Source organism: Bos taurus, chromosome 3 (assembly GCF_002263795.3).
Source record: "Bos taurus isolate L1 Dominette 01449 registration number 42190680 breed Hereford chromosome 3, ARS-UCD2.0, whole genome shotgun sequence".
Classification (NCBI taxonomy): domain Eukaryota; kingdom Metazoa; phylum Chordata; class Mammalia; order Artiodactyla; family Bovidae; genus Bos; species Bos taurus.
The window spans coordinates 16,460,306-16,473,104 of NC_037330.1; the positions used below are offsets into that span (position 1 = coordinate 16,460,306).

Consider the following 12,799-nt stretch of genomic DNA (forward strand, 5'->3'; position numbering starts at 1 on the left):
AAGAAGTATGGGAATAATTTCTTTGATCTTGAGAGGCAGGATACAGATTATTAATAGGGCCTAGATTTACTTGAAAGTGTTAGTTGCACAGTCATGTCTGACTCTGTGTGACCCCATGGACTGTAGCCCACCAGGCTTCTCTGTCCACGGAATTCTCCAAGCAAGAACACTGGCATAGGTTGCCATTTCCTTCTCCAGGGTATCTTCCTGATCCAGGGATTCTTCCCGACCCACATTCTGCCAAGGTTTGACTCCACAGGGATGGAAAACAGGCACAAATCTGTGGCCTGGAAGTTAAAAGTCTGGGCTTAGGTCTCAGCTCCCCTACTAGCTGTATGATCTTTGACAAGTAACAGACTGAGCTTATTCATTAAACAAAGTGAAAAGTGAAAGTGAAGTCGCTCAGTCGTGTCAGAGTCTTTGTGACCCCTTGGACTGTAGCCTACCAGGCTTCTCCCTCCATGGGATTCTCCAGGCAAGGGTACTGGAGTGGGTTGCCATTTCCTTCTCCAGGGGATCTTCCCGACCCAGGGATCGAACCCTGGACTCCCGCATTCCAGGCAGACGCTTTAACCTCTGAGCCACTAGGAAAGCAGGGACAATATCAACTGACTCCACAGGATTACAGAAGAGAATCAAAATGAACTAAACTTTAAATCAAAAGGTATGATATAAGTGTGAAGCAATAGAAGAGAACAAAGTATTTTAATGAATATTTCCTTCGCATCTTTAAATCCCATGGACACGTAGCTTAGTGGGCTACAGTCCACGGGGTCGCAGAGTCGGACACGACTTAGCGACTAAACAACAACAAGGTCCCATCTGAGTAGAACTGAGTGGGAGCCCAGAGACAGGGGAAGCCTTCACATTCACAGAGTTTCGGATATTGCTGCTCCTTGAGGGAAGAGAAAGTAACAGGTTTGCCTTCATCTCTGGAATGCCAACCCAGCTTCTCCCCTTGATCATTGCTCAAGATGGGAATAGGAAGGAGTGTCAGAAAATCGGAGGCTTAATTGTGAGTCCTCGGGTTTTAAGGAGAGAGGAAAGTCCTGAGAGGGCGAAGTATCGTTCCTTTTCATGTCTCGCTGTTGCCCAGAGGGGCAAACGGGTGACAGCCCAGGGAGCTACGGCAACGAAGATACCCTGATCACCGCCATTTTCTCCGTTCCCGCAAAAGACTACCAGGACCAGAATGCAACGGTGCGCCAAGCCAACGGGTCGCAACGCGCCGCACGAGTGCAGGGAGATCCAACTCCCAGGGAGCAGCGGGCGGAAGACTACGAGGCCCATCTGGCCAGCCGCTGGCCTCCGTCTCCCATCACTGGCCTAGCTCTGGAAACGGGCCCGCGCCCAGGATCCTCCGCGCGCAACATGGCCGCGCCGGGAGCGGAAGCTGAGCCGAGGGAATGCTAGGGCCGTACGCCTCCTCGGCCTTTCGTCAGGACCGTACCGGTCGAAGAAGGAAACTCACGGTCCTACCCAACAAATGCGTGTTGCCTTTTCTCGCCGTGGCCATGGGGGCGTACTGACAGAGCCTTTAATCTGATAGGCAACTCCAGCATTTCGCAGCCCTGAGTTGGAACCTCTCGGAGGACTGCCGTGTAAGCGCGGACTCTGCGTTCCGACCGAGGCACGAGGACAGTCAGGCAGGTCCCTCTGTCCCGACAGGTGCGACACAGCACTCCATGCCAGCGGGCGCGGGGAGGCGTGGCCTCCCCCAGGGCCACCACCTCTGCTGGTTGCTCTGCGCTTTCACTTTAAGGCTCTGGTAAGGAGGGGCTGAGGGCAGGGGAAAGGAGGGGATGAGAGGATTGTACCGTCCCCGTTACCCGTGTTCCAGGACCGCGGAGGTGGAGTCGGGGTTCCCTGTTTCCTGGCTTCTGACTCTTGCCCCTTCCCCCCCACCCCCCCCACCCCGCTGCAGCCAAGCAGAGGCTCCCGTGCGGGAAGAGAAGCTGTCAGGTGGGTGATGGTCTGGAACTCGTCGCTCCTATAATTTTGTTTTGACATCCTCCCATATTCCAAGAGATGAGGTGGAAAAGGGCAGTACCACGTGGGACGAGGGCATTCAACTGTGCTGGGAAGTTGATGGGCAGAATTTAGGGGAGAAGAATTTAGGGCAGAATTTTCGGAAGTCTGAGATTTGCATTTCTCTTCCTCTCTAGTGAGCACCTCAAATTTGCCGTGCTGGCTGGTGGAAGAGTTTGTGGTGGCCGAAGAGTGTGCTCCATGTTCTAATTTCCAGGCTGTGAGTATCAGTTTTCTCTCCCTTTTTCCTGACACTGAATCAGACTGGGACGGTGTGACTGTCTAAGGTGTGCCTTTGCATTGTCTTTTGGTTTTTTCCTTGAAGTCTCAGTGTAAGTCCAGATCTGAACTTGTTTTCCTCCTGAAAACGTGCCTGTTTCTTTCCAAGTTAATGGCGACGTTCAGCTATTAACCGTGGTCTGCTCAATTTTAGTCTAGTAGGCTCCAGAACCTGCCCGTGCCTCTCCTAGGCTGTTGAGCCTGAAGCGTTCTTACTGACACGTACTCCTGGTCATGTAAACACCACCCTGTCACCCGCCCAGGAGAACTCCTCGTTAGTTCTCTGTTGCCTACCAGCCCCAAGCCATAGCACTTGGACACCTGCTCATGGTGCCCTGCGTCTCCTGCTGCCCCTTCCTAACATGTGCTGTGATGCTTTCCTCCTGGCAGAAAACCACCCCTGAGTGTGGTTCCACAGGATACGTGGAGAAAATAACATGCAGCTCATCTAAGAGGAGTGAGTTCAAAAGGTAAGTGCTGTTTCTCTTCTTGAATCCTCCTATGACTTTAGGTAAACAGTCCTGCCTTTTCTGTTTCTTCTGGAGATAGCATGGCATATTGGAAAGGGGAGGGGATTTGGAGCCAAGTTACTTGAACCCAAGTCCCAGCTCTCCTCCTATGGTTTCTTACCAGTAAAATTGGTTAGTTAGTACCAGCTCTGTTTATCTCACTAAAAATTAAATATTTGAGGGGGATTAATATATTGTAAACACATTAGAAGGCTGACTCTGGTTTCCTCTCTTCCCCTTGGAGATACCTTCATTAGGATGAAGCAGAAGAGAGATTAGATGGGGAGGCTCTCTGATCTTTTCTGGGGATAACTGTTTCTTCTTGCCCTCAGCTGCCGCTCAGCGCTAATGGAACAACGCTTATTCTGGAAATTTGAAGGGGCTGTCATAGGTCTGGCCTTGGTTTTTGCTTGCCTTGTCATCGTTCGTCAGCGACAACTGGACAGAAAGGCTCTGGAAAAGGTCCGGAAGCAAATTGAGTCCATATAGCTACTTTCTCTCCTTTCATCTGGGTCTTAGAAAGAAACCCTGCCTCAGACAGAAGGTAGAATAAACTGACTTGTGCCCCTGGTTCTCTGGAACCTTGTGGTAGCACCCCCTTTCTTTCATCTTCCCCATCTAAATAATTAATGAGCAGAATAAAAAGAGTAAAATCATTTCCTTCCCTATCTGTAATTTGGTTTGGGGCAGGAAGTCATTGGGGGGGTAGAGAGGGAAAGGGGGTAGTGATTTTAGGCCCCAGTTTACCAGGTACCTATCTTCCTCCTCTTCCACTACTTACTTAAAATTGTCAGGATATAGTTTTACCAAAGAAAGTTTATTTCTTAGCCAAAACATCAGTTTCCCTTTAATCCTGTCCTTGAAGAAATAAAATCACAGATACATAATGGAAAGTATTTGAGCTTTCCCCTGACATAGGGCAACTAAGCCATGGGGTACAGACATCAAGGGCATCCTTATGGGATTCAGACGCCTGAGGCCAAAGAGCCCTGAGTGGGAACCCCAGGAGGAAGCATAACAGTAGGAGAGCCCTGGATTCCTTATTGGAAGTGAGCCAGGAAGTGTTAGCGCTCACATTTCGTCTGCATGTAACACAGTTCTGATGTGCCTGCTGGGGCCTGCCATCCCTCCCACCTTCTCAAGCGGTGTCCTTGTGGAGCTGTTTGCACCCTTGGCCCCAGGTGGTCCCTCCAGTCTGGACTCTTCCACTGCGTTTTCAGGATTCTCTGTCATGTCCCTGTGAGTCAGGATGTTTCTGGAAATCACTGTGGAGTGAAGGAAAAAGGGCAGTAGAATAATGCTCCCTCCCTTGGTCAGGGATCCTAGACAGGACAGGGCCTCCCTCCCACTTCTTGACTACCCAGAAAACAGAGTTCCTTCTTGCCCTTGCCTCTCACCTCCATGAGGCTGGTAATCCTCAGGCCCAGCTTCTGGCAGGCCCTGAAAGGGGCTGAAGCTGGGCAAGATGATGAGAGCCAAGGAGAAAAGAAGGATCTGGGAAGAAGCAAGAGGACACTTGGGTTGTGGGGACCATCAAGGAAAGGAGTAGAGGGCAGAGTGACTAGGGGGCAGTTGGGGTCATCAAAAATGGGATAATAGGTCTGGCTAGGAAGTGAGGAGCATAGGGATGGAAATGTGGCAGAAGGTGGAGGAGGTGAGGGGGGAGATGGGAAATTGACCAATGGTACCAGAACACAAGTGCTAGTCTGGGCAGCTTTGTTGGAGGTTTGAACAATAAGCATCTGCAGCTGGCGGAGCTGAGTCACCAGGGAGCTGGGAAACAAGGAATGAAGAGTTAGATCTCTTGGGAGCCAGGGCCCAAGAATGTGTGCAGCACACTTCCGCCAACACGCAGGCTGTTTTCACTCACATGTTGTGCCTCTCTAGCTCCTGGACTTTTCTCTGTAGTTCCTGGTTCTGTGCAGCACAGGCAGCCACCCTAGGGAGGGCGGAAAGGTAGGATGAGGCTCGGTAATCATGTGCATCCCTGACCTCACCAGCCTTGGTAAGGACAGGGGCCCAGGCTTGAAGCAAAGAAATGTGAATCCAAACATACCTGCTCTCTAGGCCATCAATGTACTCCTTTTTCCGCCGCCGGCTATCCTGAGCTGACTGCTTATTACGGATTTTCCTTCTGACCTTCTTGAGAACCCTCTCCTCTGCCTGGAGGCCGAGGGTGTGTCAGTCCTGGGCCCTCAGCCTCCCCCAACTCCTCAACTTTGTCCTGCTCTCCTGGCTCCTCAGAGGCCTTGATAGGGCCGCAGTATTGGGATACCCTTTAGGGAAGCGTGTTACCTTGGTGAGGGGCAGGTGAGAGAGTAGGGAAACGCCACCAGCTGTCCTGAGCTGGCTGCTTGTTATGGACTTTCCTTCTGACCTCCTTGAGAACCCTCTCCTCTGCCTGGAGGCCCAGGGTGTGTCAGTCCTGGGCCCTCAGCCTCCCCCAACTCCTCAACTTTGTCCTGCTCTCCTGGCTCCTCAGAGGCCTTGATAGGGCTGCAGTATTGGGATACCCTTGGGGGAAGCGTGTTACCTTGGTGAGGGGCAGGTGAGAGGGTAGGGAAACCCCTTCCTGTCCCAGCAGCCGCTTCTCCTCTTCTGTCAGGAACAAGGTTTGACAGGGCAGCTGCTGGGGCATGAGAGAAGATGAGAATGGAGAGAGGGTCATCCCATTCTCAAGATAGTTCCCCTTGCATGCCTCTTGGGGAGTGTTTCCTGTTTGCTCTGAGGAATAACAAACCATGAAATGAAATGAGGGGCAGGGACCTTAATCGAGACAGACTCTCAGGAAAGCCACAGGGACTTCCTGAGGCTGACTAGGGAAAGAGGAGGTGGTTTTGTCGTATTTTTTGTCCACAGACTTAGGCCCTTGGCAGTCTGACCAGGCTAGGGAGGACCTATTCTGATGCACGTTTCTGCAGACCTTAGGAGTATCTGGAGAGGATGTGGAGTAACTCACTAAGGTAGAGTGCTTAATCTTACAGCAGACATATGATTCATCTTCAGCCATTAACTTCAATTTGGCAGTGTTACTGTTGCCTGTCAGCCACAAGGAGATCCCTAGGGTGGTGGCTCGTTCTCCCCTCAAGTCTGAGCCCTACTTATCAGACTGAAGTTCTATTCCCTCTCAAAGAATGCCCCAAAGGCAACCAGACTGAACAGACTATGTGGGGAGGGTAGATGGTGTCTGGTTAATGTGTGCCCATCAACTGAGTAGCTTACTTTTCTAACTAATACTCCTTTTTGAAAGATTTATACTTCACTTTGTGACTCAAGAGGAAATTGTTTTTTGCCTTCTGGTGATCTTTGACTTTTTTAGCTAACGCACTCTACCTCTGACTTTTTCTGGTGTTCACTTCTTGCTTCTGATACTGTTTGGTGCTGTATTAGAGGCATGTCCCTCCCAATCCACCTAATCAAAATCTCTGAAAATGAAGCCTGCTGCTGCTGCTGCAGCTAAGTTCCTTCAGTCGTGTCGGACTCTGTGTGACCCCATGGACGGCAGCCCACCAGGCTCCCCGGTCCCTGGGATTCTCCAGGCAAGAGTACTGGAGTGGGTTGCCATTTCCTTCTCCAATGCATGAAAGTGAAAAGTGAAAGTGAAGTTGCTCAGTGGTGTCTGACTCTTCGAGACCCCATGGATTGCAGCCCACCAGGCTCCTCCGCCCATGGGATTTTCCAGGCAAGAGTACTGGAGTGGGGTGCCATCGCCTTCTCCGAAAATGAAGCCTAGAGGGTACTTATTTATTATTTTCTTGGCTGTGCCATGCAGCTTGCAGCGTCTTAGTTCCCAACCAGTGATCGATTCCATACCCCTTGCAGTGGAACCCCTGAGCCCTAACCACTGGATTGCCAGGGAATTCCCCCAGAAGATATATTTTAAAAACAAGACCAGGGCTTCCCTGGTGGCTCAGTGGTAAAGAATCTGCCTGCCAATGCAGGAGACGTGGGTTCAGTGTCTGATGTGGGAAGAGCCCATACGCCCTCGAGCCTGTGTCCCACGAGAGAAGCTCCCACAATGAGAAACCTGCTCACCACAACTAGAGAGTAGCCCTCACTCCTCACAGCTAGAGAAAAGCCTGCACAGCAATGAAGACCTAACACGGCCAAAAATAAAAATAAAAAACCCAGGACTTCCCTGGCAATCCACTACATATGCCCTAGTGTTTTTGATGCACACACAAGTTTAGATACCTGCCTCAGTCTGTTTAAGATTCCTCAGCCCAAGATTCTAACGTGCTTGGCTTGGCTTCTGGTCTCAGCTTCAATTACAGATTTGCAGGGAGGCTAGAACTTACTTTCTGCCTTTTTGCACACAAGGAGTTCTTTTCAGGATAAAGGGAGGAACAGTGACTTGGGCAAGGCCCCCTCTTCATCCTCACTGCAAGGAACCAGCCCAGCTCCCCTTGGGAAGGTATCTGACGTGTCACACACCTATGCTGTAACTGTGGGCAGTGGGTGACTGCTGAACTATTGTTCCAGTAAAAACTGTAATTGCAGTCGCTTCTACACCCTGTGCCCAGTAACCAGTTGGATTCCCAGGTGGCCTATCCCATTTCCACGTCCTGACTCAAGGCTGAGACAATGGCCCTAACTGAGCAGACAGTGCACACAGCACCAGGCTCTCTCCTGAGCCCTATCCTTGGATTCCCTCACCCCACCCTCTCCTTAACCGAAACATTACCCCCTTAATCTCAAGCTCAAGGGCTTCTGTCTCTCTTGTCCATTCCTGCTCTTACAATTGCTCACATCTCTCTGGAATTCAGGCCCAATGCCACAAAAACTGGGGCAAAGACAGTGTTCAGCATCAGTTTCCCCTCCCTCAGCCCCTTTTCCCCAGTTCTTTGTAGCAGAGAGTACTGAGTCCAGTGACTCCCCGAGACTCACCAGGGCTGCAGGAGGCGCTGAGTTTACAGTAGCTGCTGTGGGCAGGATGTGAGCATCAGGAGGCAGCTCACTGACCACGCAGGCATCAGGCACTGTAAATGGCGTGCTCCACTGATCTGAGGGAGACATAAGTGGCTGGGAGAAAGGATGTGGGTAGTGGCATAGGTTGGGGAAACCCCCTTAACTCCAGGGTTAGGACTGGACCTGGAGGGCCAATGTCCCCTTCCCACAAAGAACACTGACCTAGCTGGATGGAGATGAGCCCTACAGCTGGCCCGGCTTCCCCCTGCATCCTCTCCAGGGTCCCTGCCTCATAGACAACCTCATAGAGGGCAGGGGAACTGGGTGGCTTGGGGGCAGGGGGACTGTCTGGATGGCCGGGATCCTCAGAGATTCCACTGTCACTGCCAGGAGATGCTTCTGAGCAGTAAACTTGATTGGGGTCAATGAAAAGTTTCAGGAAATCTTCAGGCTCACTCTCTTGAAGACCCTACAGTAGAAGAGGGTGTGAATGTGTATAGGGAAGAATTCTGCAAGTCCTATCCAGTGTCAAGACTAGATCAGTTTCAGTCCCTTCTGTCTTTGGACATGAGGGTAGTTACAGCTCATGTCTATTTTAGGGGCTCTGTCTTCAGACCTCTAAATGGAAACTGAAGCCTCTTGCACTTCTTAACATAAGAGGTGTCTCAACCCATACCCATTCCCATTCATGACACTCACATAGCCGTGGCCCACACTGCACTCCCAGCCTTGCAGCCTCTGTTCCTGTAGCCTAGTCACTGGAACCTCTGAAGGTAGACCTTGGAGTCCCAGCTCCAGGAAAGATCCTGTTGAGAAGACATCTTCTGGAGGTTCCAGACACATGTCCAGCAGGTCAGGGGTTTTGAAATCCATGGTTCTGCTGGGAGGCATGGGGGAGACGGGGCAGTTGCAGGAGAAGGAGGGCTCTCCCCCTCCCCCACCCCACAGTTTCTGAGCTCCTCTCCCTTTTCCATTATACCCCTTTCTCCCCTGTGTAGCCCCCTCAAATGTCACTCCAGCGATACCGCCTTCGGCCTTATCTCTCTGGTTCAGACCAACAGGCACCCCCCCTGGGTATTACCTGTTTCGAAGAGCCCAGTCCTGCCAAGCCAGCCTAGCTCGTTGATGGCCCCAAACAGTACACCTTTTCTTTCTTCCAGGATCTCGCATCCTGGACCTGCCTAGCCAAACCCCGCCCCCAGCTTTACACTACAGAAGTGGGTTGTACCCAGCCAAGAGCCACGGTAGCGGAGCAGTATCTGGAGCAGGGATTAAGAGGCTGAGCGTCCACAAACCGGACTTAAGACATCAGACTGGCCCCTTCTGCCTCAGTTTCTCCTAGTGACAGCAGGAGGGTTTGATGGCTCCTCAGGGAAGGCTAGAGATGGCTGTGAATGGAGCACGGGACGCTTCGTGCCTGTTCTCCTCTAGCCGTCAGTTTTATAGACGGGAGACTACGGCGGGGCTGAAAACAGGAGAGAAGGACTGCCGAAGGCTGACAGAGGCATCTCCTCCTCCACTCCAAGGCGCTCTTCCCCCAGTTGAGTCTGATTGGAAGCTAAAGAGGGGCTGTGCCTTGAGCCCGTGGGATTACCGTCTGGAGGCAGGCTCCGCCGTAACTGGTGGGAATTGGCTGTTAGAGAGGGGGGGAAAGAGGCCAGTGCAGCCAGGGCCTTTATTTGTCTGGCAGGGATTTGGTTCCGCGGCGTGAGAAGGAGGGTAAGAGCCAGAAGACTTACAGTAGGGAAGGGGGTGGGGTGAGGGGAAGTTCCGGGAATGTGGGCAGAGGTTTGGTTTCACTTGCCACGTGACTCCGAATCTAGGCCGGGAGTAAATAACCAGACAGCGCGTTGACTTTGGAATGTCGCGTAATCGTGGGTTGTCCAAATCCATAATCCATGCATTATGCTATTGATAAAGAACAGCAGTTATGTATACATACTCACAGGTTAACTAATGGAGGGACAAGGGTCTAGAAAACTGCAAAAGGTTAAAATACTCGGATTTGGTTTGGGAGTTTGACTTATTTTTTGCATATAGTTACCAGTAATAGTAACTGCTTCCCTAGTGGTTCAGAGGTTAAAGCGTCTGCCTGGAATGTGGGAGTCCAGGGTTCGATCCCTGGGTCCGGAAGATCCCCTGGAGAAGGAAATGGCAACCCACTCCAGTACCCTTGCCTGGAGAATCCCATGGAGGGAGGAGCCTGGTAGCCTACAGGGCATGGGGTCGCAAAGAGTCGGACACGACTGAGCGACTTCACTTTCACTTTCACCAGTAATAATATGCAGTATGTGTTCTGTATTTGTACACTTTACAATTTTACCAAAGAGGAGACAGATAACATGATACAAATGTAATAATACCAAAAGTTGGGACATTTTGCCTTCATCTAGAGACTGATGACCCAGGAATTCACTTTGAATAAAATAATGGGGACTTCCCAATGCAGACAGTGCAGGCTCAGTCTCTGGTTGGGAAGCTACAATCCAACATGCATTTGGGCATGGCCAAAAAAAATTTTTTTTAATGGAGCTATACTGATTAGGTATGATTTTCATCTGCCTCCCAACAGTACTTCAGATAAAGAATAGTTCAGTGAATAAAGCACACAAATTTGGGGCATATATCTGGAGAAAACCATAATTTGAAAAAGATACATGCACCCAAATGTTCATTGCAGCAGTATTTCCTACAGCCAGGACATGGAAGCAACCTAAATACCCATCAGCAGAGGAAAGGTAAAGAAGAGGTGGCACATATATACAATGGAATATTACTTAGCCATAAAAAAGGAAATTAACACCATTTGCAGGAACGTAGATGGACTTTGAGGTGGTTATACTGAGTGAAGTAAGTCAAATACAAATATCATATAATATCCCTTATATATGGAATCTAAAAAAAAGGTACAAATGAACTTATCTACAAAACAGAAATAGAGTTACAGATGTAGGAAACAAATTCACCATTTCTAGGGCCTAAGGGAGGGTGAGGAGTACATTGGAAGATTGGAATTGACACATACATACTACTTTGTATAAAATAGATAACTGGAACTTCCCTGGTGGTCCAGGAGTTAAGACTCTGCTTTCCAATGAAGAGGGCACAGGTTTGCTCCATATGGGATCAGGGAACTAAGGTCCCACATAACTCAAGGTATGGCCAAATAATAAATAATAATAAAATAATAACTAATCAGGACCTACTGTATTGCACAGGGAAATGTACTCAATGCTCTGTAGTGGCCTATATGGGGAAAAAAATCTAAAAGAGAGTGGATATATGTATATGTATAATTGACTTTTTTGCTGTACACTGGAAACAAACACAACATTGCAAATCAACTATACTCCAATAAAAAATTTTAAATCATAATTTTAAAATAAATAAAAATAAAGCACAAAAACTTGGGATGTGGATTCAGAATTCAAATGGGTATTCTTCCTGTGAAAATTTAAATAGGTTGAAGGTAAAGAGAAGAATAGGATCTAATCATTATTGAGTAACTGATATATGGTCAGGCATTTTCATGTTACCCATATAATTCTCATAGCAATTCACAGCTGGCAGAGGGAAGTTAAATGATTTTCTCAAGATTACTCTTGTTGACTAAAAAAAATTGCTCTATCTAAAAGCTCAGAATTATGTTTTATTTGGTGGTCTTTCTGAGGCCTTCAGGCCCGGGAGGCAGCCTCTCAGATAACTCTGAGGGACAACTCCAAAAAGATAAGGGAGGAATCAGGATACATAGTTTTTTCAACAAAGACCAGGTATTCAGAACATCAAAAGATTACTATTAATTAAAGAAAACCAGATATCTCAAGTTTATGAATTTAGCGCTTCTCTGTGTATGGAAAGACATTAACAGTTTGAGCTCATTGGAATCATTACTTTGATTTGCACCTTAGCTATCTGGGGTCACTATCCTGCTCTTTCCCATCTTGAGTCCCCTCAGGGGTTACTTTATGGAGGTGGCTGCAGTGACTAAGGGCTTGGCAGCCGGGCAGCCCATTCCTCTCCATTTTGAGTTCCCTCTGGGCTCACCATGCAGCTGTAGTGGCTTGATGGCTTCAACATCCTTTGTTTACTCATATGTCAAACAACGTTTTTCATTTATACTTTGTAAGTAGCTGAACCAAGATTTGAATGACTTGGTTCATTCAAGGAACAGAAAACAGAAAAGAGGCTGATGCAGCTGGAGGGAGAGAAGATAGAGACATCCAAGTAAGATTGGAGAGAATCCTGGCCAGCTGTCCTGAGGCATGGTGAGGATAAGCTGGGGTGTGCGGAGAGAAGCTCCTCACCAAGTGGGGTTTCAGCAACCCCTGAGAGGGGTCCCACCACTTTACCCACCTGAACAGGCAGAAGGCTGCACACAAGTCAGCTCCCACCAGTGATAAAAGAAATACTCACAATTATGTAAAGTTTAAAAATAAAATAAAATTAGAAAAAAGAAATAAAATAAAGTTTTGCAGGAAAAAAATAAATAAATAAAATAAATACTCTCACTTTGCTAGCCCCCCCTTTCAATTCTTGTCTTTTCTTCTTCCTTGTGGGTGCTAGCAAGTGAAATCAACCAAGGAAGTCAGTCTTAGGAATGGAACGCTTTCCCTTTGGCGCCCTGGTGCCCAGAAGGGGATCTTGGAATCTTCTGATAGAGATAAGAAGACTTTGGCCCAAGACCAGGCAGATATCCTGAGATGTGGGAGGTGGAAGACTTGAGATCGCGGGGGTGGGCTATGGAGCATCGGAGAAGCATCTAGCTTTCTCTTTTAGAATCTTCAAAGGATCGAAGCCTTTGTACACCAGTCAGGTCCGCGGGTCTGACCATCACAGAGACCCAGGCTCTCAAATCTAGATGCTCTCAGAATTCCTTTCCCTTGCTCGGCCCCCCACCCGCAGCTCCGCACTCCCCCAGATCGTCCACGCCTCCGCCGGACTCCGGCTGCCGACCTCTGATTGCTCCTAGCTCACGTCACTCCCAGTCTGGTCCCGCCCTCTAGGCGCTGTCATTGGTCACTGGGGGCCCGGTACGCGGTGGACGCGAGGGGAGGGGGAAACGAAGGGGAGGGGGC

At 49.3% G+C, this 12,799-nt stretch overlaps 2 protein-coding genes across 12 annotated transcripts; one reads left to right on the top strand and one right to left on the bottom strand.

Annotated features, from left to right (window-relative positions):
• The first annotated feature begins 1,245 nt into the window (after positions 1–1,245).
• Positions 1,246–3,700, top strand: JTB (jumping translocation breakpoint). Its single transcript, NM_001100360.1, is given in 5 exon segments — positions 1,246–1,768; positions 1,925–1,962; positions 2,166–2,248; positions 2,698–2,777; positions 3,149–3,700. Coding segments are annotated over 5 exon segments (441 nt in total). The 5' UTR covers positions 1,246–1,685; the 3' UTR covers positions 3,306–3,700.
• CREB3L4 (cAMP responsive element binding protein 3 like 4) lies at positions 3,615–12,786 on the bottom strand. 11 transcript variants are annotated; one of them, XM_015462516.3, is made up of 11 exons: positions 12,078–12,661; positions 9,319–9,632; positions 8,424–8,604; positions 7,947–8,193; positions 7,704–7,819; positions 5,350–5,445; positions 4,873–4,979; positions 4,687–4,755; positions 4,505–4,589; positions 4,214–4,310; positions 3,615–4,081 (listed from the first exon to the last, which is right to left on the bottom strand). In XM_015462516.3, the coding sequence occupies exons 2-11, from the start codon at positions 9,615–9,617 to the stop codon at positions 3,888–3,890; spliced, it is 1,491 nt and encodes a 496-aa protein (XP_015318002.1). In that variant the 5' UTR covers positions 9,618–9,632; positions 12,078–12,661; the 3' UTR covers positions 3,615–3,887. The 11 variants fall into 11 exon arrangements, 10 of the variants coding, with proteins under 10 accessions (XP_015318002.1, XP_010801282.2, XP_059740969.1 ...); XM_010802980.4 differs by lacking the exon at positions 12,078–12,661 and having other exon boundaries at positions 8,424–8,601; positions 9,319–11,324; XM_059884986.1 differs by lacking the exon at positions 12,078–12,661 and having other exon boundaries at positions 9,319–11,324.
• Positions 12,787–12,799: the final 13 nt, after the last annotated feature.

Excerpts from the sequence above, each read along its gene's own strand:
- CREB3L4 (XM_015462516.3), bottom strand. The coding sequence starts at position 9,617 with ATGGATTTGGACAACCCACGATTACGCGACATTCCAAAGTCAACGCGC. Across the intron at positions 5,446-7,703 it reads CAGCGCCTCCTGCAGCCCTG|CAGCTGCCCTGTCAAACCTT; the intron begins GTGAGTCTCGGG and ends CTCATGCCCCAG. Across the intron at positions 4,756-4,872 it reads ATTGATGGCCTAGAGAGCAG|GGTGGCTGCCTGTGCTGCAC; the intron begins GTATGTTTGGAT and ends CGCCCTCCCTAG.